Raw genomic sequence first — 21,064 nt, forward strand, 5'->3', positions numbered from 1 at the left:
GAGTGCTCCGCATGCCATCTCATTGGTTGCGCTGTGCGTTCAGACAGATACAACCTCTGCAACCTTTCCGTCAAAGGTAAATACCACATCCTTTTATATGGCACTGGAACTCTTCCACTCGTATCTTTATAACGAGGCTTTCCACAAAATTTGCATGTAACCCGCTGTTCATCCGCCCTCCAATAAATCATGCAGTTGTCGCTGCATACATCTATTACCTGATACGATAAACCAAGACCAGCTACGAGTTTCTGAACCTCGTAGTATGAACCAGGAGCTACATTATCCTCGGGTAGAATACCTTTTACAAAATCAGCAATCGCATCCACACAGTCTTCAGCCAAATTATAATCTGTTTTAATGCCCATCAATCTTGTAGCAGATGATAAAGCTGAATGACCATCTCTGCAACCTTCGTACAATGGTTGCTTTCCAGCATCCAACATATCATAAAATCTCCTAGCTTGTGCATTGGGTAAATCTTCCCATCTAAAATGATCATTTACCATCTGCTCAGTACCTACACTATAATCTACATCCGTTCTAATTGGTTCTTCTAATCTAACCGCTGGCTGAGGTTCGCTAGTACTACCATGTTCATAATCAGTTTCCCCATGATGATACCAAATTTTGTAACTTCGTGTAAACCCACTCGTGTAAACCCACTCAAATATAGATGAGTCCAAACATCCCACTCTTTAATAACCTTTCTATTTTTACAATTAGAGCAAAGACATCTTAACATACCTATTTTTGCTTCCGGTTGTCGGTGAACTAACCCCATGAATTCGGTTATACCTCGTTGGTATTCTTCCGTAAGCAATCTCGTGTTCGGATCCAAATGAGGTCGATCGATCCAAGAACGAAAATAATTTGAAGAAGACATATTTTTTATGAATCAAATTCGTGTGTAAATAGAGTAAGAGGGAGGATGAAGATATGGAGTGAATGAAGAGGAAGAGGAGTGCTTGTATTTATAGTTTAAATCCTGCCGACATACCGAGGAAATTCCGACGGAATTCCGACGGAAAAGGCTAGTTCGTCGGAATTTCCTCGGAATTTTGTAAAATCCCCCAACGGCTCTCCAACGGCTATAATATTTCCTCGGAATTCATCGGTTTTTTCCGAGGAACACATATTTCTTCGGAATTTCCTCGGAATATTCCGACGGATTGATATTTCCTCGGAATTCCGTCGGTATATTCCGAGGAAATTCGGAGGAAACCAAATTTTGTGTTTCCTCGGAATTTCCTCGGAAATTCCTCGGGATATTCCGAGGATTTCGTTTTCCGTCGGAATGTCCGTCAGAATATCGCTGTTTTCTTGTAGTGTAAGAAGGCTAAGATAGCGGGTATTCTCAGAATTCAACGATATCTTTGCATTATCGGTTACTACAGATACTTCCGCTCCGTCATTATGGCTCCACTAATTTGGATGTACGCAGTGCAGTCTAAATTTAAAACACTGATCCTACCAACGAAAGGTCTGATAGATATAAACTATCTTTACACGGACTTGGCATATGCAGAAGCTGAAATGGACAGGAAACAGAGTAAAGGAAAGACTCTATGCCGTTAGATTTTTGTGGCAGCTTGAGAATGAAGAAGACACTATTTAAGTTGGAAGCTAGAATGAAGAATAGGTTTTATGCTTTGAATGATGTAAGTGAGTGACGCCATGAGTCCTTGCACCTGATCGATATGAGATCGGTGATGAAGATTATACTCGTCATGAGAGTGTATTTGGAGTCAATCTTCAAAGCTCGTCTTTGTTTGTTCTTGTAATCCATTTCTATAAACAATAAAGCAGTTAGAGACATCAATACTCTATCAAGGTCCTCTTCTCAATTCTCATAGTCCCGCAACTATATTTATCCGCACTGAAAACCAACTCTTTCTCACATTTAAAATATCAGCATAGGTTCCAATATTGGGAAAAAAAAACAGATTTTCTGGCCCACGACTTACCCTTGGTGCGTCTGACAACATTTGTTTAAAATGAGTCCTCCACGGTGATACCATCAGTGATCTTGAATATCTCATCCTGCACCATTCCTAAACCTGCTTCCAAATCCAACATCCTCTAATTCGTTGCTTGCCATGACCGTAGATGCTTCAAGTCACGATATCAAAATAATGATCCCAAAAGCAATAGAATTAAAGATTGATTTCCGTTGGTAGTTAAGACTACCTATTTTTATTTATTTTTCCTTGATTGAAATAGAAAATAACAAGAAACAAAGTTGGAGTTCAACTACTACAAGCAACATGAACATAAAAACTGGAGGAAGATTACTTCTTCTCCTCTTATTTGCAAAACAAGTACGTAATTAAAAGAAACAAATATTAGTCGTCTACTGCATAAATTTTCGTTTTAGAATTTCGGTACGATTAGAAATCATCCTGTTTGGTTCAATGGCTTATTCAAGCTCCATCATCGTAGCAGCTTGCCTAATAAGAGACGTACTACCATCATCGGTAACCCAACAAAGGAACACAACGCACATACTTGTGTCTTTCGCATCCTTGATGCGTACTGTAATAACATATATCCTCTGCAATATTTCAATAAAACCAAAAAGCAGTCTCGTAATTAGGTCATTAGAAAATCCGACAAAATGGAGATCTGAGAAGCAACAATTATTGAATTTTCTCTACGGACCAGTTGTTAATGTAAAGAAAAACTTACTCCTTTTAGCTCCTCGTTACTGAATATTTTAGATAAAGTAAACGAAAAGCGGCCAGGTCTGATGGGGCACCTCACTTTATCACACAAGTTGTAGGTTTTAATACTGGAAGTTTTAGGGTCGCCGGCGGAGGCTTTCGCAATGGTGAGTTCTACAACTGAACCATCAGGGATTCTGGCTGTATAACCGGTTATTGTAATGTCTGCATTACCGCTACGGGTAACCGGGTATGGGGAGATCTTCACAGTCTCGACATTAACGCGATAGTTTTCATAACTTCCTACCAAAAACAAAAATGATACCAACATCTTACGACGATTATAACTCTCACGATTGAAAGTAACTTTATTTGCCTTTAATTTATCATAGAAAATAAAACGTTAACAGCTACTTACCATTGCACGTTCTGAAGTTATTTCCGCCCAAAACAGCAGGCAAGAAAAAGAGTGATACAAGGAGAGGAAGAAGCAAAGGATGGGCGTGGGATATCGACATATATAGTAATTAGCTATCGATCCTAAGTATATATAGGACTTTTATGTTTTGTGTTTCTAGTGTTATGTTTATACATGCATGCCTTCTACTTTATAGTCATGTGGATTATCAGATTTTGCAACTCAAAATAATATCCAAATTATTAGAATAATCTCCCACGTTATACGCCAGGTCATTATAACATGGTTGTCAAATAAATATTTTATATTTCCTTCTCTGTTTGGCTTGATAAAAGATGCATGTAATAGTTTAATGTAGGCAGCGTAGCACATGTTGTGCTTAATTACATACATACACATACAATAATAGCTGGTTTATAAGACTTTAGCTTTAAAGTAATATCCCTAGATAAGTTCGAATCACTCATGAAACAGAAATATTTATTTTCAAAAGAACACTAAGCAATAAACAAGCAGGAGATTAAGATAGCTGAGTTCAGTCTAATCAAAGAAATTTGACATTCTGAGAAGAAGAGAAAAAAAAAAACTGAAACAGTTTTAAAGATATTTTAGAACTTCAAAGTTAGGGAAGCAGATACTTTGAGTAATGGAGTTGCATTGACTTCAACCACGTAAAAATTAGAGGAGAGTTTTCACATGGGTTCTCAAAATATATGATTTTAGAGCAAGTTTATCGGTTAAGAAACTCTTCAGAATCTATATTAATATTTAATTCAATTATTAATTAATTAATTAATTACGTTAACTACAAATTGAGCTAATTATGAAGAAAATGATTAAAAAATTAAGCTAATAATGTTGTTCAAAAAATAATTATGTATAATTCCCACATTAGTTATACTCGAGAACCTTAAAATATGGTTGTTAAGAAAATAATACATACTCCCTCTTTTGTATATTATATGATGTTTTACATTAATACACATATATTAAAAATATTATTTTCAATTAATATTAAAAAATATATTTTTTAATTATAATGTAAATACTGCAATTGGTTACATAAATTTGGTTAAAGATAAAGATATTTAGATATGGAAAAACATTTTCCATTATGAAGAAAAGAAAAAACTGGCTAATTGGACCATATTGGAGAATGAATTTGTCTCTTTATACCTTTGAGTCTATAAAGTTGTCCAAATATACCTATAACCTTTTTAATACGAAATTAAACAAATAACATAGTTTAACATAATTTACTTAACTTTAAAATAGTAGTTATATTTTTAGAAATTCACTAGGATGACCTTAAATAAATAAATACTATAAAATTTAAATATTATTATTTTAAATACTTACAAAAAGAATTTTTTTGGATTTCAAAAACTAAATTGAAAAAATTGAAAACATAAAAAATAAAAAAGTACGAATTCAAATAAATGAATATCAACGAAGACGAATCAACAATGAACCCCCACTCGTTATTCACATCCCATCTCCAAACACCATATATTACATAGATATAAACCATTTGATTAGATAAGCAAGAGATAGGGAAGAAGAAGAAGAAATGAAGAAGATCGTTGAATCAAAAGAGTAATGAATTCAACGTCATTCAATGTAACTTTACGTAAAAAAAAAAAAGATAAATTTGAATAAAATTAATTAAGATTGTTTCCTAGTTTTTTTCAGATTTAAAAACAAAAAATAATCAAAAATGTTAAATACGTATTCTAAACATAATAGAACACATACATAAGGTTAAAATATAAATTCTAATGTGCTTAGAAGATAGCATAAAGGTAAAATTAGTTGTTTTATCTACAATATATGATAGAATAGATGTAAACTTTTTCTATATTTTTCTACAATGAAATAAAAAGCTTACAATATATATTGTATGTTATAAATAATAAAGGGTTCTGGTTAGAACTGAGGCAAACGTATTATAAATATAGATAGATCATAGAGAAAATATTACAATACGAATACTAACTTTTATAAAACGTTGAAGTTAAGTTAGAACTTCTATATAAAAAATTAAATTATAATAAAAATTAATATTTAAATAGTAATAAATGTACCTACAATTATCTAATTTAATGATATTATGGATGATTATTTTAGTTTTACAGATTCTACAACATAAAAATAAAGAAAGTGATTTCTGTTTATGATACATAATTTTTACTGTATATGTATAAATAAAATTAAACCAGAATTGGTATAAAAAATAGAAGCTTAATGCAGGTTTTAATTTAAAAATAAATAAAATCATAACAAGATTGGTAAAATTTAGGAAAAATTTCATGTTTACCACTTTTATGGTACCACTTTTCATCTTTACCACCACTGAATGGACATTTTCAAAAATATCTTCTTCAATAAGCGGCAAAAGACTCTTACCTTTGTTCTCTATATATATAACAAATCATTATTTAAATAAATTAAAAAAAATTATGTTTCGAATTATACTTTTTCAAATTTGAACTTTTTTATAAATTTTCTTTTTGAATTTTCTTTTCGAAATTTCTTTTTGAAAGTCAAAAATTATGTTTGAAACTATTTTTTTTAATTTTTTTATATTTTTTAAATATTTATTTATATATTTATTAGAATCCTAAATTTCACATTCCAAAAACCCTACCTAATTCCTCAACTCTAAACCCTAAGTTTAGATTAGTTAACCCTAGGGGTATGAGTATTTTTTACCCTTCATTAAAAGTGAGGGTAAAAATGGTTAGTGTAAATGATACTATGAATGTGGTATTTCTGGCAATTCTTTAAAATTCAATATTTTTTTAAAAATAAAACTAAATACTGTGCAAATATGCAAGTAACACAATCAATCTTCACGGATATCTCAATGATAACGCCAATGTCGACTTAAGAAGGAGCGCGGGCGGTGCAACCACCCCGGATCCCCTCCAAGTTCAACAATATTAGGAGTCCTAATTATTTTCATTAGCATATATGATCTAGATTTGAGCTGCATTAAACACACAATATTACAATTTTTTCTAATCCTACTATATATTAATTGAGAAGTCACTTTAGTAATTTTTGTTGACGTGTCGATCATAGGTGAACTCTTACAAAATTGTTCTAATTTGATTGGTTGATGATTTTTAATTATTTTAATTAGATCTAAAAAGAAAAGATAAGTCTGTAACTAATTAATATCACTTGCCAAATAATTTACATAATATTACAAACAATAATTTATGGTAACTAATTGTTGAAATTATAGAAGGAGAAATAAATTGATCAATTTTTATATTTATAAAATTCATAAAATAAAAAATGATAAACAGTCATATAAATCAATATAGTGATCTTATATTCTTATTTAAAAGCATTACACTATCGATTAATTGAGAAGTGATTTTAGTGATTTTTGCTTATGTGTTGATCATAGGTGAACTCTTACAAAATTTTGGTTGATGATTTTTAATTTTTAATTATTTTAATTAGATCTAAAAAGAAAAGGTAACTATGTAACCAATTAATATCACTTGTCAAATAATTTACATAATATTACAAAAATGATTCAAGGTAACTAATTGTTGAAATTATAGAAAGAGAAATAAATTGATCAATTTTTCTATTTATAAAAAACATAAAATAATAAATAATAAACAGTTTATATAAATCAATACAATGGTTTTATATTTTTATTTAAAAGCATTATATTTTATATAAATTATCATAATAACTATAACATCTTCTAAATTTCATATTATATGCTTCATAAATCATCTCTTTATAAAATTATTTATCTTGGCTTATTGTATATTTTAAATAATTATAAGAGTTTGTAAGTCATCTATAAGAGTTTATAAATTAATTTATAAAATCTATTTAAAATCAAAGTTATATGTCTTACTATATATTAATTGAAAAGTCACTTTGCTTATGTGTCGAACATTTATGAAACCTTCAAAATTGTTATAAATTGATTGGTAGATAATTTTTAATTTATATTTATTTCAATTTATTTTATTTTGATTTAAAAGTAAATTAATTCTATATACAGTTAATATCACTTGCCAAACAATCTACATAATATTAAAAAATAATTATTTATGGTAACTAATTGTTAAAACTATAGAAATAGTAATAGTGTTTGATAATTTTTTATATATTTATAAAATAATTATTTTATATATGGTAACAAATATAAGGCCTTATTTAAGAATATAAAATAATCATATCGTTTTTAATAAATTATCATAATAACTATAACATCTTCTAAAGTTATATGCTTTATAAATCATCTATAAAACCAGTTATAAAATTATTTATATTGGCTTATTGTATAAATTTGTTTTTTTTATCGTTGATGTTAGGAGTTTTGAGGGCTCCTAAGACAAATGTTGTAGTATAGTGATTGTCGAACCAGTTCTGAGGGATATCAAAGCACTGAGAATGCAAGTACTCACTTAATTTAAGTGCAACCAATGATTTAGATGGGTTTTAAGCTATGACTAAAACTAGAAAGCAATAACAGAATGATACTTTCTTGACTAAGGGAAAAGAGAACTCATGGGCATAGGGATTAGACCTTGGGTGATCAAGTATCGAACTAAGGATGGCAAATGATCAATCAAACTATCAACCTTAAGCCTAGACACAATTCTAAGCAAGCTCTATGTCTAGATGAATGCTCATTTGCTAACATATCTCAAACATCAAATGTCTTTGGTTGAATAATATGAAAGCAATCATTACTAACAAGTCTATTAGCTATCTTAGCATCTTTAACAACAAATGTCTTTGGCAAAGTATACTAAAAGCCTAGGAGAGTTGTCTCAGGCATTTCATCAAACACCTTTCGGGTGGGAAATGCCTATTGATCAACTTTTGAGTGGCCAACTCAGAAGATGCATTAGGAATACTCTACTAGCAAAGAACAAGAATGATCTACACTAAAACATCCTAGAACTAACCTAATCACCCTTAATCTCCCTAACCCATGAATTCAAAAGGTGATTACTCACTAATTTCCATGATTCCTCTTAAACCCATATTGGATTTCAGATTAATCATGTAGAGAAATAGATAAGAAATCAACTATAACACAAGAACATAACAATCAAAATCCAAGAGATGAACTTCTCCATAGAGTTTTTGTGTATTTCTCAATAGATCAAAAGATAATCTCCTCCTGGTGGCTTACAGAGTATTAAAACATAGGTTTAGAAAATAAAAACGTGCATCATGAAATGACCAAAAGGCCCTTGAGAAATCATAAGTTCGAGCAGAAATAAGACGCGGAGCGACCTCCGCTCGTCGCTCCGAGTAGTCGCTCCATGCTTCGGGAGCGACCTTGCTGTGTCGCTGCGAGAGGTCGCTCCGGACTCGTTCTCGCGTTTCCGAGTGACGAAAACGCGAGCGACCTCCGCTCGTCGCTCCGAGTAGTCGCTCCGTGCTTCGGGAGCGACCTCGCTGTGTCGCTGCGAGAGGTCTCTCCGGACTCGTTCTCGCGTTTCCGAGTGATGAAAACGCGAGCGACCTCCGCTCGTCGCTCCGATTAGTCGCTCCGTGCTTCGGGAGCGACCTCGCTGTGTCGCTGCGAGAGGTCGCTCCGGACTCGTTCTCGCATCTCCGGGTGATCAAACGCGAGCGACTCTTCCCTGTCGCTCTGGTAAGGTCGCTCTGATAGGGAGATCAGAGCGACTTTGAGGTGTCGCTCCGGACTGGTCGCTCCGGTAAGGTGTTCGCCCAATGATCACTTTAAACACTTCTTTTGGACTCCAATTGCACCCAAATGTCTCCAAGAACTCCATGTGGTACTCCAATACCTGATAAGGACTCATGTATGCAAAATGCAACCTAAACATGGCTAAATCCTAATCTATATGATCAAAATGCACATGGGTGAATGGATAAAACATTAGAAATATGCAAGATATCAACTCCCCCAAACTTGTTCTTTACTTGTCCACAAGTGAACTTTCTAGAACTCATAGGGAGAGAGGTTTGAAGGTGGGAGCTCATAGCCAAAAGAAACACAACTAGCAAACACGATTAGCACACTCTCTTATTACACTCTAGCTTCTCTAGGCCTATCTCAACTCCTTTTGTCCCTACACTCATCATCAAGCATCCACACATTCAAATCAACCAACTCTCACATTCATTAAGCACAAAACATCTAGTGAATTCTTGCAAATGGTCAGTCGGTCCAAGTCATTTGGGTAAGGGAAGGCTTTTATTCAAGTGATTCAAAAGGTTCGAAACATAAAATCTTTACGGTGGTTTACTCTCGAAACAAGTAGCCTTGACATTGCACATAATATATCTAAGAAAGGAACCAACTCATGCATACAATGCTCAATCTCCATTGTTCTACCATTTTCCCAAATATACAATTACACAATTTTTTCCAAATGTCAAGCCCAACTCACATCTCTCACCAAAAGATCTCAAGAACACCTTGCACAACAAAACTCTTTTCTTTGAAATCTCATAAGGATTTTTCTCAACTTCAAAACAAAACTTAGCTCTAAACAGTTTTGCTTGCCCCATTTCTTTTTTTTTTTTTTTTTTTTTTCGGGGGCCAAGACTTTTCATAAACTGAGGACTAGCCAATTAAGCACAAGAGTTCACTCTTTTCCTTCCATTTTTTCAAACTCCCAAATCAAACTTTACAACACTCACCCCCATCTATGGCTAGACAATGATGTGTCTAATCTAGCAAGAATGAAGATCAAGCATTGTCGTTTCCGATACTCTCAACATTATGCACATGTAAGACTTTCCTAAGAAGGCCTCACTCATCAAACAATGAAAGCTTAAAAGGAGGGAAAGGTTTTTGGGAGTGGTCTACCACTAGAGTTTGTCAAAAAAGATTGGCATAAAAGATGTGACAACTCAAGTGTGTATAGCCATGACTCGGTACACAAGGAACCCTAAGCAAGAAGCATTAAGTTCGTTTAGTTCAAATAGGGTTGTAGTTGGTTTCAAAGAGTAGGTTTCAGCAATCAACAAGTTTCAAGAAGAGTTTTCAAGGCACGAAACATACAAGTCTTTTCGAGAGGTGCATAGCTTTTCAGGTGAAACGTAGTGTTCTTTATAAGGCATTTAAAATCATTGCTCCCAATGCAAGTAAATGCAACCTATATGATCTAGACTCTCCTAGAAATGCCAATGATGTAAACTAAATGAAATTTTTTTTTTTTTTTTTCAAATATATATGTATAATGCAATGCATGAGACTCAAATCATCAAAGCAAACGTGATCAAATACTTGGTACCTCCCCCAAACTTAAATGACACAGTCTCTGTGTTGTCAAGGAGAGAGAGATACCCAAAAAGAGAAAACTAATATGCAAAAACGAAATGGTATATACAAGGGAAAGTAGTGGGTTACCTTCTATGGAGAATGAGTAGAGGGAGATGCTCCCTCATCGTCGTCCTCAGGTGGTAACTCTTCAAGGTGCTCATCAGTAAGAGTGCCCATCTCTTCAATGTAGAAGGCTTGCCCGAACACAGTTGGTTTCTTCATTTTCTCCTTGATGTCAAAGTGGAGAACATGCCCTTGACCCAAATGGAGATCAATCGTGCCCTCTTTCACCTTAACAATTGCTCCTGCTGTAGCTAAGAATGGCCTTCCAAGAATCAATGGGTCTTGAGCCTCCTCACCCATCTCAAGCACCACAAAATCTGTAGGTATCTCATATTTTCCAATCTTCACAGGTAGGTCCTCTAAGATGCCCACAGGGTACTTCACTGAACGATCAGCTAACACCAGAGAGAGTTTACACTTCTTGTACTGAGTGAATCCAAGCTTCTTTGCAACAGACAAAGGCATCACGCTGACACTAGCTCCCAAATCGCAGAGACATTTCTCAAATACCATAGGTCCAAGAGCACAAGGTAGTGTGAAGCATCCTGGATCCTCTAACTTCTCTGGAACATCAAGCCTTTGGATGATGGCACTGCACTCATGGGTAAGAATCATCATGCTTTCCATTTCCTTCTTCTTTGCAGCTACAACATCTTTCAGAAACTTGTTGTATTGAGGAATCAACATGAAAGCATCGATGATGGGCATTGCAACCTGAGCTTCACTCATTTGCTTGTCAAACAAAGCCTTGTACTTCTCTAGCAGCTGCCTCTTGAATCTACCAGGGAATGGTAGTTTGGGTTCATAGGGAGGAGGAACAAAAGAATTCTCACTTGCTGGAGCAAGAACTTCACCATCCTTCACTGTTTTCTTCTCTTCCCCAACCTTTCCTTTACCCTTGGCTTCCACAATCTTCTCCAAGATTTCATCATTGATTTTCTCATCAACAATCACCACTTCATCATCTAAGTTGATGGCCACCTCCTCACCTAGTTTCTCAGCATCCCTGGTGAGGGTTGTAGGAGGTAACTGCTTACCACTCCTAAGGGTGATAGCTTTGGCCTCCTTGGGGTTTTGGTCAGATTTTCCAGGTAGAGATCCTTGCTGGCGAGTCTGGTGAGTGTTCATGGAAGCAAACTGATTCTCTAAATTCTTGACTGTAGAAGCAAGATGTGAGAACTTGTTGTTGAGCTCATTGTAGCTCCCATCAATCTTGGAATGAAGGTTTTTCAACTCATATCCAACATGCTTCTCACTTCTAGTCTGAGATTCCAAGATTTGTTTCAGCAGGGTGTCAGTGCTGTTCTCTTGAGGAGCAGAGGAACCAGATGAGGGGTTTTGCTGAGGTTGATAGCTGCCTTGCTGGTTGTTTCGAGGCGGATAACCACTCTGTTGGTTGTTGGGATAGGATTTCTGTTGGTAGTTGTTGTACTGAAAGTTGGGCTCTTTTTTGTACCAGCTACCATTGTTGTTAATGAAACACAGCTCTTCCTGACCTTCCAAACCCTCAACCTCATGGACAACAGGTGGTGTATCTTGGCTTGGTTTACCAACAAAGTGCAGCTGCTCTTGTGTGGCTTTATCAGCAAGGAGGATGTCTATCTTATCCTGTAGAGATTTCAACTACTTCCTCGTCTGCTTATCATCTGTTCGACTGCTTCTGTCGTGGTCTCCACTGTAGACTGCATCACTCTTTACCATGTTGTCAACCAGCTCCTCTGCATCTTCCTCAGTTCTCCCCAAGAAGAACCCATTGCTAGCTGTATCCAGTCTGGCCCTGTACTTAGGAAGAGCACCACGGTAGAATGTGCTCAGCAAGCTCTCCTTAGAGAATCCATGGTGTGGGCATTGAGCTTGGTAGCCCTTGAATCTCTCCCAGGCTTCACTGAATCCTTCCAAGTTCTTCTGTTGGAAACTGGAGATCTCATTTCTCAGCTTAGCAGTTCTTGAGGATGAGAAGAATTTCTCCAAGAATGCTCTCTTGCACTCATCCCAAGTGGTGATAGAGTCGCTGGGTAGAGACTTCTCCCACTGACGTGCCTTATCCCCCAAAGAGAAAGGGAATAACTTCAGCTTTAAGGCATCCTCTGACACACCATTGGTTTTTGACAACCCACAGTAGCTGTCGAACATGTCCAAGTGGTCAAATGGGTCCTCTAGAGCTAAGCCATGATACTTGTTGTTCTCGATCACGTTGAGGAGTCCTGACTTGACCTCAAAGTTGTTGGCTGCCACAGCCGGTGCTCGGATTCCTAGTCTATGACCAAGAATGTTGGGCCGGTCATAAGTACCAATGGGTCGAGCTGCCCGCGGTTGGTGTTCTGCCCCTTGCGGTGGATCTGCCATTTCAATATCCAATCGCTGCAAGTGGGCTTGTTGTTCTTCTTCTCTTCTAGCTCGAACACACTCCCTCTCTAAAGCTCTGATGTCTGCTACTATTGGAACTAGGTTTGTTGGACCCCTGCTCCTCAAGTTCATACACCTGAAAGTTAAAGGTAGGTGAAGAAGAAGAATCAATAACAAAAGAAAATAAAAATGACTTAGTCTCAAGTAAGTGACTAAATCTCAATGTTCAAATCTACTCAGAATTTGGCAACGGCGCCAATTTTGATGTTAGGAGTTTTGAGAGCTCCTAAGACAAATGTTGTAGTATAGTGATTGTCGAACCAGTTCTGAGGGATATCAAAGCACTGAGAATGCAAGTACTCACTTAATCTAAGTGCAACCAATGATTTAGATGGGTTTTAAGCTATGACTAAAACTAGAAAGCAATAACAGAATGACACTTTCTTGACTAAGGGAAAAGAGAACTCATGGGCATAGGGATTAGACCTTGGGTGATCAAGTATCGAACTAAGGATGGCAAATGATCAATCAAACTATCAACCTTAAGCCTAGACACAATTCTAAGCAAGCTCTATGTCTAGATGAATGCTCATTTGCTAACATATCTCAAACATCAAATGTCTTTGGTTGAATAATATGAAAGCAATCATTACTAACAAGTCTATTAGCTATCTTAGCATCTTTAACAACAAATGTCTTTGGCAAAGTATACTAAAAGCCTAGGAGAGTTGTCTCAGGCATTTCATCAAACACCTTTCGGATGGGAAATGCCTATTGATCAACTTTTGAGTGGCCAACTCAGAAGATGCATTAGGAATACTCTATTAGCAAGGAACAAGAATGATCTACACTAAAACATCCTAGAACTAACCTAATCACCCTTAATCTCCCTAACCCATGAATTCAAAAGGTGATTACTCACTAATCTCCATGATTCCTCTTAAACCCATATTGGATTTCAGATTAATCATGTAGAGAAATAGATAAGAAATCAACTATAACACAAGAACATAACAATCAAAATCCAAGAGATGAACTTCTCCAGAGAGTTTTTGTGTATTTCTCAATAGATCAAAAGATAATCTCCTCCTGGTGGCTTACAGAGTATTAAAACATAGGTTTAGAAAATAAAAACGTGCATCATGAAATGACCAAAAGGCCCTTGAGAAATCATAAGTTCGAGCAGAAATAAGACGCGGAGCGACCTCCGCTCGTCGCTCCGAGTAGTCGCTCCATGCTTCGGGAGCGGCCTCGCTGTGTCGCTGCCTCGCTGTGTCGCTGCGAGAGGTCGCTCCGGACTCGTTCTCGCGTTTCCGAGTGACGAAAACGCGAGCGACCTCCGCTCGTCGCTCCGAGTAGTCGCTCCGTGCTTCGGGAGCGACCTCGCTGTGTCGCTGCGAGAGGTCGCTCCGGACTCGTTCTCGCGTTTCCGAGTGATGAAAACGCGAGCGACCTCCGCTCGTCGCTCCGAGTAGTCGCTCCGTGCTTCGGGAGCGACCTCGCTGTGTCGCTGCGAGAGGTCGCTCCGGACTCGTTCTCGCATCTCCGGGTGATCAAAACGCGAGCGACTCTTCCCTGTCGCTCTGGTAAGGTCGCTCTGATAGGGAGATCAGAGCGACTTCGAGGTGTCGCTCCGGACTGGTCGCTCCGGTAAGGTGTTCGCCCAATGATCAGTTTAAACACTTCTTTTGGACTCCAATTGCACCCAAATGTCTCTAAAAACTCCATGTGGTACTCCAATACCTGATAAGGACTCATGTATGCAAAATACAACCTAAACATGGCTAAATCCTAATCTATATGATCAAAATGCACATGGGTGAATGGATAAAACATTAGAAATATGCAAGATATCAATCGTGGCCTTATTTTACTATCATAACAACCATTAATGTATAATAAAATTCATAATTGCTTTATAAATCATTTATAAAAATTATTAATACATATAAAATTATTTATATTGGCTTATCATATGTTTAAAATTATGATTAAAGGTTTTAGGTCATTTATACAAGCTAATAAATTAATTTATAAAATCTATTTTAAAATTTTATTTTATATTTAATGAAAAGTCACTTAATTAAGTTTTTTCTTAGATGTTGATCATATAGATAGTTTGAGAAAAAATATATTATAATTTGATTTGTTAATGGATTTTTAATTTTTATTTATTTTATGAATAAGTTTTTTCTTAGATGTCGATCATATAGAGAGTTTGAGAAAAAATATATTATAATTTGATTTGTTAATGGATTTTTAATTTTTATTTATTTTATGAGTAAGAAAATCAATTCTAGAACCAGTTTTATCAGTATCCAAAGGATCTAAATATATTGCACAAAATAATTTATGGTAACTAAATATGTGATTTATATAATATATATATATATATATATATATATATATATATATATATTCATTTTTTAGCAACCAAGTATTTCTAAACTATATAAAATATTTCAAAAGTTTCAGTATTATATACCTTCAAAACTTAATTAATTTTATTAAAAACTGAATCATGAATATTATACTTCCCCTGTTTCATAATAAGTGTCATTTTAGTTTTTTTCTTGTTACACAAAAAATGTCACTTTACAATTTCATTGCAAATTATACTTACTTTCAGCTGAAAATTAATTGAAAACTGCATTGGTTTTATAAATAATTTTATTTATCTCAAGTACTATTAATCATAAAGATGTAACTAATAACAACTTACATATATTTCCGCTATTTTCTTAGTCTGTTTGAAAAGTGTCAAAGTGACACTTATTCAGAAACGGAGAGAGTATTTAACTAATTTTAGTACAATTATCAATAAAAAATCATAAATATTTAAAATAGTCATATTTATCTTTTTTTAAAACAATTATTCTTAGAAAAACTTTTAACAAAAACACATAATGATAAAAAAAAATATTTTAAATCGAAAAATTATAGTAAATGTACTGTTCCGAAATATCCAAACCCGCTAAATACATCCATCTAGTTGAAATATTAAAGGGATGTGCATGCTTTGATGATCGTGTGAAAAGGTTAAATAAAAATAGTCTTTTACCAACGTTAAGAAAATAACTTACAATAGGACCTTTAAAAAAGTTTTTCTCAAGGGCCCAGATCCTCTAGGATCGGCGTTGCATTAACTTTAAGGACAGAGCTGTCTAGATTGCTAACAATATAAGTTTCCTTTTTTATATGGTAAAATAAAATATTGGGGTCATATGTCATAAACTAGGTTTATGTTTCTCAGGTAAAAAGTCCGTTTAAGATCTTTCCTTCAAATTATCATTTAAAATTTGGCATCTGATTATCAATGTTACAGTGTAAGATATGCACATAAAGCTATTTCACCGATAATGAAAGACCAACAGGGGATTCTGCATATAAAATGGCTTGATAGAGAGCTCAGGCATGTCAGTTGTTCTCCTTTCACTTTGGGCGAAGGGGTTAACAATGATTGTTATGAGAAAGGGATTGTTTGAACGCAAGTTGCATTGACCCCGATATGCCATCTGGCTCAAGAACTGTTTGCCCTCTGGTTAATTATACCTATTTCATAGAGACAGTATCTATTCGTATAGGATAATAGTATCAGCTTTCTCAGGCAATGGTCTTATACTTCATGAAACTGGTGGAAGGCTTAGTTCAGCTGTTATGTGTCTGCAAAACTGTTCGTGTCTCAAGGGCGGATCTAGGAGTACTTGTAACCGGGTGTCATCATAAATTTTGAATTAGACGGGGGCATTTTCATAGAATTTGAGCTTTATTATGTCTTAGAATCAAAAAATTTAGCTAATCATTCAAAGAAAATTAAAATGTAGCCGGGGCACGAGACCCTGTTCCTCGCAAACCTACGTCTGTCCCTGATTGTCTCTCCTATGCTTCGACCAATGTGAATGGGACAGGCTGCGAGATCTGGAACACTGAACATGCTTTGTGTGTTGTATTCTCCCGGCAGGCATGTTGTTCCATTAAAAAAAGCTGATTAAAAAGTAGTATATATCTTTGACAAAAAATATAGTATATTTATATATTTCCATCGCTGTTTTCTTGTGCTTACACATGCATGTAATAATTGGTAGATATATAAAATGTTGCTTGAAAGTAATGTCCCTATATTATATTTAAAGAATCTATTTTTCATGTGCGTCAAAGTAAGGTGTTCGATTGAGTAAACTGAATGAAACTCATATATCTTTATATGCTATTCTTTGAATATCAGTATATCACTGTTAGGCTTTGGTTATACCTTCAGAGACAATTCAGGAGACCGGTGTGAAGTTAACTTTAGGCAACTGCTATGTTAATGGTTCCAATATAGAAATTACAATAACGTCTTTTGTATTTGAAGATGCTTGAAAATGAGATTAAAAACATAGATAAATTGAAATCTTGCATACAAGAGTAGAGCAGACTCTTAAAAGGCTTGGATCATAGTTTGACTCAGTAGCTTGCCTAAGCAGAGATGTATGACCAAACACTCAAGTGAACCACACGCACATCATTGGCTCTTTCTGGTGATCCGCGGTGATGCTTATTAAAACTTGATATCCCCTCTAAAGTATTTCAATAAAATAAAAACAGTCTCGTTAGGTCATTAGAAAACCCAACAAAATGGAGATCTGAAATTCAGCGACTACAGAATTTGTCTAAAACTAGTTGTTTATGTAAAGAAAAACTCACATATAATAATAGTTCTTCCTCAGTGAATACGTTAGATAAAGTAAAAACAATGGGGCCAGGTGGGCAAGCCACTATATCACAGAGGGAGTAGTTTTTTTTAGTGACAGGAATCATGGTGGGTATCGTTAAACGGAGTTCTACCGTTGCTCCATTAGGGATTTCTGTGCTTGTTCATACCAATATTTTTTAATCAAGAAAACAATACTGGAAGAGTTAACTTGAACACCAAATGGTAAATTATTTACTTATACATTGGACCTGGTGAATAAATATCAACAGCTTAAACCAATGTAACGGGGTGTTGAATTAAGAAAAAAATACACGTGGAGTCAACACCCACAGTGCAATATATTCTACTCTCATTGGTTGTTTACATTTTAATATTTTTCTATTTTCACAATATTCTTAGAACTCAATTATTTTATAAAAACATAATTTTTTAAAAAATAAAAATTATAGCAAAATTCAGCATTTTTTATAGTCTATAAATAGAGATTACTTTCATTTAATTTGGATATATAGTAAAAACGTCACTTTTTCTTTATAATTTTCTCTTTTATTTTTAATCAAGTGTTTTGGTATTCTTAAACTATTTTTTTGCTAAATAGATATTTATTATAATCTGTTAATACCTTAAATAGTTATTAATATGTAGCTACTAAATTATAGTTGATATAAGTATGAATTAAAAAATAATAAAGTAGAGTGTTGAATTTTATTAAACAAAACTATTGTATAGTATAAAAATGAAATGGATGTTGAATAATAGGTGGAAGATAGAGAAGATGATGTGAAATGTTAAAAATAGAAAAATAGGGTGTTGAATAAAGCAAATCATTGTTGATAGTCTAACCGGTAATTGTAAAGTTTCCATTAGTGCTAGGCTTAATCGAGTATGCAGCGATCTCCACAGTATTGACATCAACCGGATAGTGATGACCGGCTACCCAAAAAATAGGAAAAAAAAATTGATACCACTACGATAATTTCTTTAACTTCATGAATCAAAGGAACTTTTTTTTGAGAAAGCAAGTAACCTTGTTTGTCTTTTTGTTATCAAAAAAAGAAGGAAAACTAACATTAACTGGTACTTACATTTGCAGGTTTGGAATCTGATTCCCAAAGCAGCAGGTAAGAAAAGGAGTGATACAAGGAGGGGAGGAAGCAAAGGCTGGGCTTGGGATATCGCCATGTATATTTTTGTGCTTGCAGTAACTGTTATATATCTCATACATGCATGTCTTCTATTCTATAGTCGGTAGATTATCAAATTTTGCTACTCAAAATAATATATATGTATTACAACGACCTCACACGTTATACCGCGAAAATCTTAAAATATGGTGGTTAAAATTGTATGGCTGATTTTATTGACAAAAAGAAGTATGTAGTAGTGTAACTCTACATGCGTGCAATAATTGGTTGATTACAAAATTTGTTATAAAGTAATGTCATATATTATATTTACCCTAGGTAATGGATTTGTAATTATTGAGACTCGGTGCATGGAAAATTAAGTTCATATGATTGCTATATTAAGTGTCTCCCGAACTGTTAGTGATCTTGCTTATGACTCTACCAATGTGAATGGTACGGACTGCTAAATTTGGAACACTGATCCTACCAACAAAAGGCCCTCTTCTCAATTCTCATAGTCACACAAGTTTATTTACCGGTACAAAAGGTACTCCATATCTATCTTACATTTAATATGTCAGCATAGGTTCCAATATTTTTGTAAAAAACAATATATAACCTTTTAAAAGTTTTGAGGTGCTTGAAAACCAGATTAAAAACATTGACAAATCCAAATCGTTTAGAGGGTGTTTATTAAAAGCTTGTTTTATTTGTTGGACGACACATAAAGGTAAAAAGAAAGATACAAACATTAGGATTACCATGCATACAAGACACATAAAGGTAAAAAGAAAGATACAAAAATTAGGATTACCATGATCATCAGACTCATAAACGACTTGGAACATAGTTTTTACTCGGTAGCTTACCTAAAGGAGAGACGTTTGTTCACGTGTAATCATACAACGGAAGGAGACGCACATCATTGGGTCTTCCCGGTGCTTCTCGGTAATGCTTATTAAAACAAAATATCCCCACTAAAGTATTTCAGTTAAAAAAAAAAAAGCAGTCTCGTTAGTTCATTAGAAAAGTGGTCTGAAGATTATAGCATTAGTTTCCAACTAGTTGTTAATGCAAAGAAAAACTTACTGGTATAAGTTCTTGCTGAGTGAATACATTTAAAAAATTAAGCACAATGGGCCCAGCTGCAACAGGGCACGCCACTATATCACATAAAGAGTAGCTTCTTTTAGATATAGGCTCGGGAAACCTAAGGTCGAGATTTACAGTTGCTCCATCAGGGATATCTACGCCTGTTCATACCAAGATTTATTAATCAACAAAACAATACCGGAAGAGAAAACTTAAAAATAATGAAGAAAACCAAAAGGGGAACTATTTACTTGTAGAACCGGTTATCGTAATGTTTCCATTAGTGCTAATCTTAACCGGGTCTGGAGATATCTCGACAGTCTTGACTTTAACGGGATAATCACGAAGGGCTACAAGAAAAAATGATACCAATATATTACAACGATTATCAAAGTAACTTTATTTGTCTTTTTCAGAAAGTAAAAGATAAAATTAACATTAACTGCTACTTACGATTGCAGTTATGGAAATCGGTTCCGCCCAAAGCAGAAGGCAAGAAAAAGAGTGACACAAGGAGAGAAAGAAGCAAAGGCTTGACGTGGGATATCGCCATGTATATTAATTAGCTCTCGATCGTCAGTAGATGGACTTTATATTTTTGTGTTTGTGTTATGTACACATGCCTGGCTTCTATTTTATAGTCGGTAGATTATTTGACTTTGCTATTCAAAATAACATCCCTACATTACAATAATCTCCAACGTTATGCGCGAGGACCTTAAAATTTGGTTGTTAAAAATAATATGATATATATATTTCCTTCGTTGTTTCCTCGTGCTCACATGCATACAATAATTGGTGGATTTTGCTATAAAGTAATGTCCCTCTATCTTGACCAAAAAAGAAATGTCTCTACTATTGCAATAATCTCCCAAGTATAACGCGAGAACCGTATAATATGGTTAGTAATATAGCATATCTCAGTGGGGAAGCAAAATACTCGAGTCTCGAGATACGAAGTAGGACTGAGAATTTTATCCGTTAAATTTGATTCGATTCATTATTCGTTTCGATCCGAAAAATCTGGATATCCGTAAGTTATCGAAGCAGAGCAAATATTAAAAGTTAATATCCGTTAAAAACGAAGCAAATCACAGATACTAAAAAATTTAGAACCGGATATCCGATCCGCTCCGACTTTTATAAAAATAGATGTGTATATATATATATATATATATATATATTTAAGTATAAAGTCTTAAATGTATAATTTTTTATAATTATTATTTTTAACATATTATTTTATTAATTTTAATATAAAAGTACTTATAAATTTACTAAATTAAGAAAGGAATATAAATCTTTATAAAAACTACAAGTTTTCCAAAATTTTGTGTTTTATTAAAAAATAGATTAATTTAAAAATTTATG

At 34.4% G+C, this 21,064-nt stretch overlaps 2 protein-coding genes and 1 non-coding gene across 3 annotated transcripts; 1 reads left to right on the top strand and 2 right to left on the bottom strand.

The window, feature by feature from the left end:
• Positions 1-2,177: 2,177 nt before the first annotated feature.
• LOC106356370 (MD-2-related lipid-recognition protein ROSY1-like) lies at positions 2,178-3,584 on the bottom strand. The gene is made up of 3 exons (XM_013796132.3): positions 3,082-3,584; positions 2,689-2,966; positions 2,178-2,554 (listed from the first exon to the last, which is right to left on the bottom strand). The coding sequence occupies exons 1-3, from the start codon at positions 3,179-3,181 to the stop codon at positions 2,420-2,422; spliced, it is 513 nt and encodes a 170-aa protein (XP_013651586.2). The 5' UTR covers positions 3,182-3,584; the 3' UTR covers positions 2,178-2,419.
• An 8,679-nt stretch (positions 3,585-12,263) lies between these two features.
• LOC125584674 lies at positions 12,264-12,370 on the top strand. The gene has a single exon (XR_007321584.1). It is a non-coding gene; the product is annotated as a small nucleolar RNA R71 (small nucleolar RNA).
• Positions 12,371-16,533: 4,163 nt separating this feature from the next.
• LOC125584516 (MD-2-related lipid-recognition protein ROSY1-like) lies at positions 16,534-20,860 on the bottom strand. Its single transcript, XM_048753115.1, has 4 exons — positions 20,147-20,860; positions 19,945-20,043; positions 19,691-19,854; positions 16,534-19,578 (listed from the first exon to the last, which is right to left on the bottom strand). The coding sequence occupies exons 1-4, from the start codon at positions 20,244-20,246 to the stop codon at positions 19,471-19,473; spliced, it is 471 nt and encodes a 156-aa protein (XP_048609072.1). The 5' UTR covers positions 20,247-20,860; the 3' UTR covers positions 16,534-19,470.
• Positions 20,861-21,064: the final 204 nt, after the last annotated feature.

The sequence above is a fragment of the Brassica napus genome, chromosome C3, assembly GCF_020379485.1.
Source record: "Brassica napus cultivar Da-Ae chromosome C3, Da-Ae, whole genome shotgun sequence".
NCBI lineage: Eukaryota > Viridiplantae > Streptophyta > Magnoliopsida > Brassicales > Brassicaceae > Brassica > Brassica napus.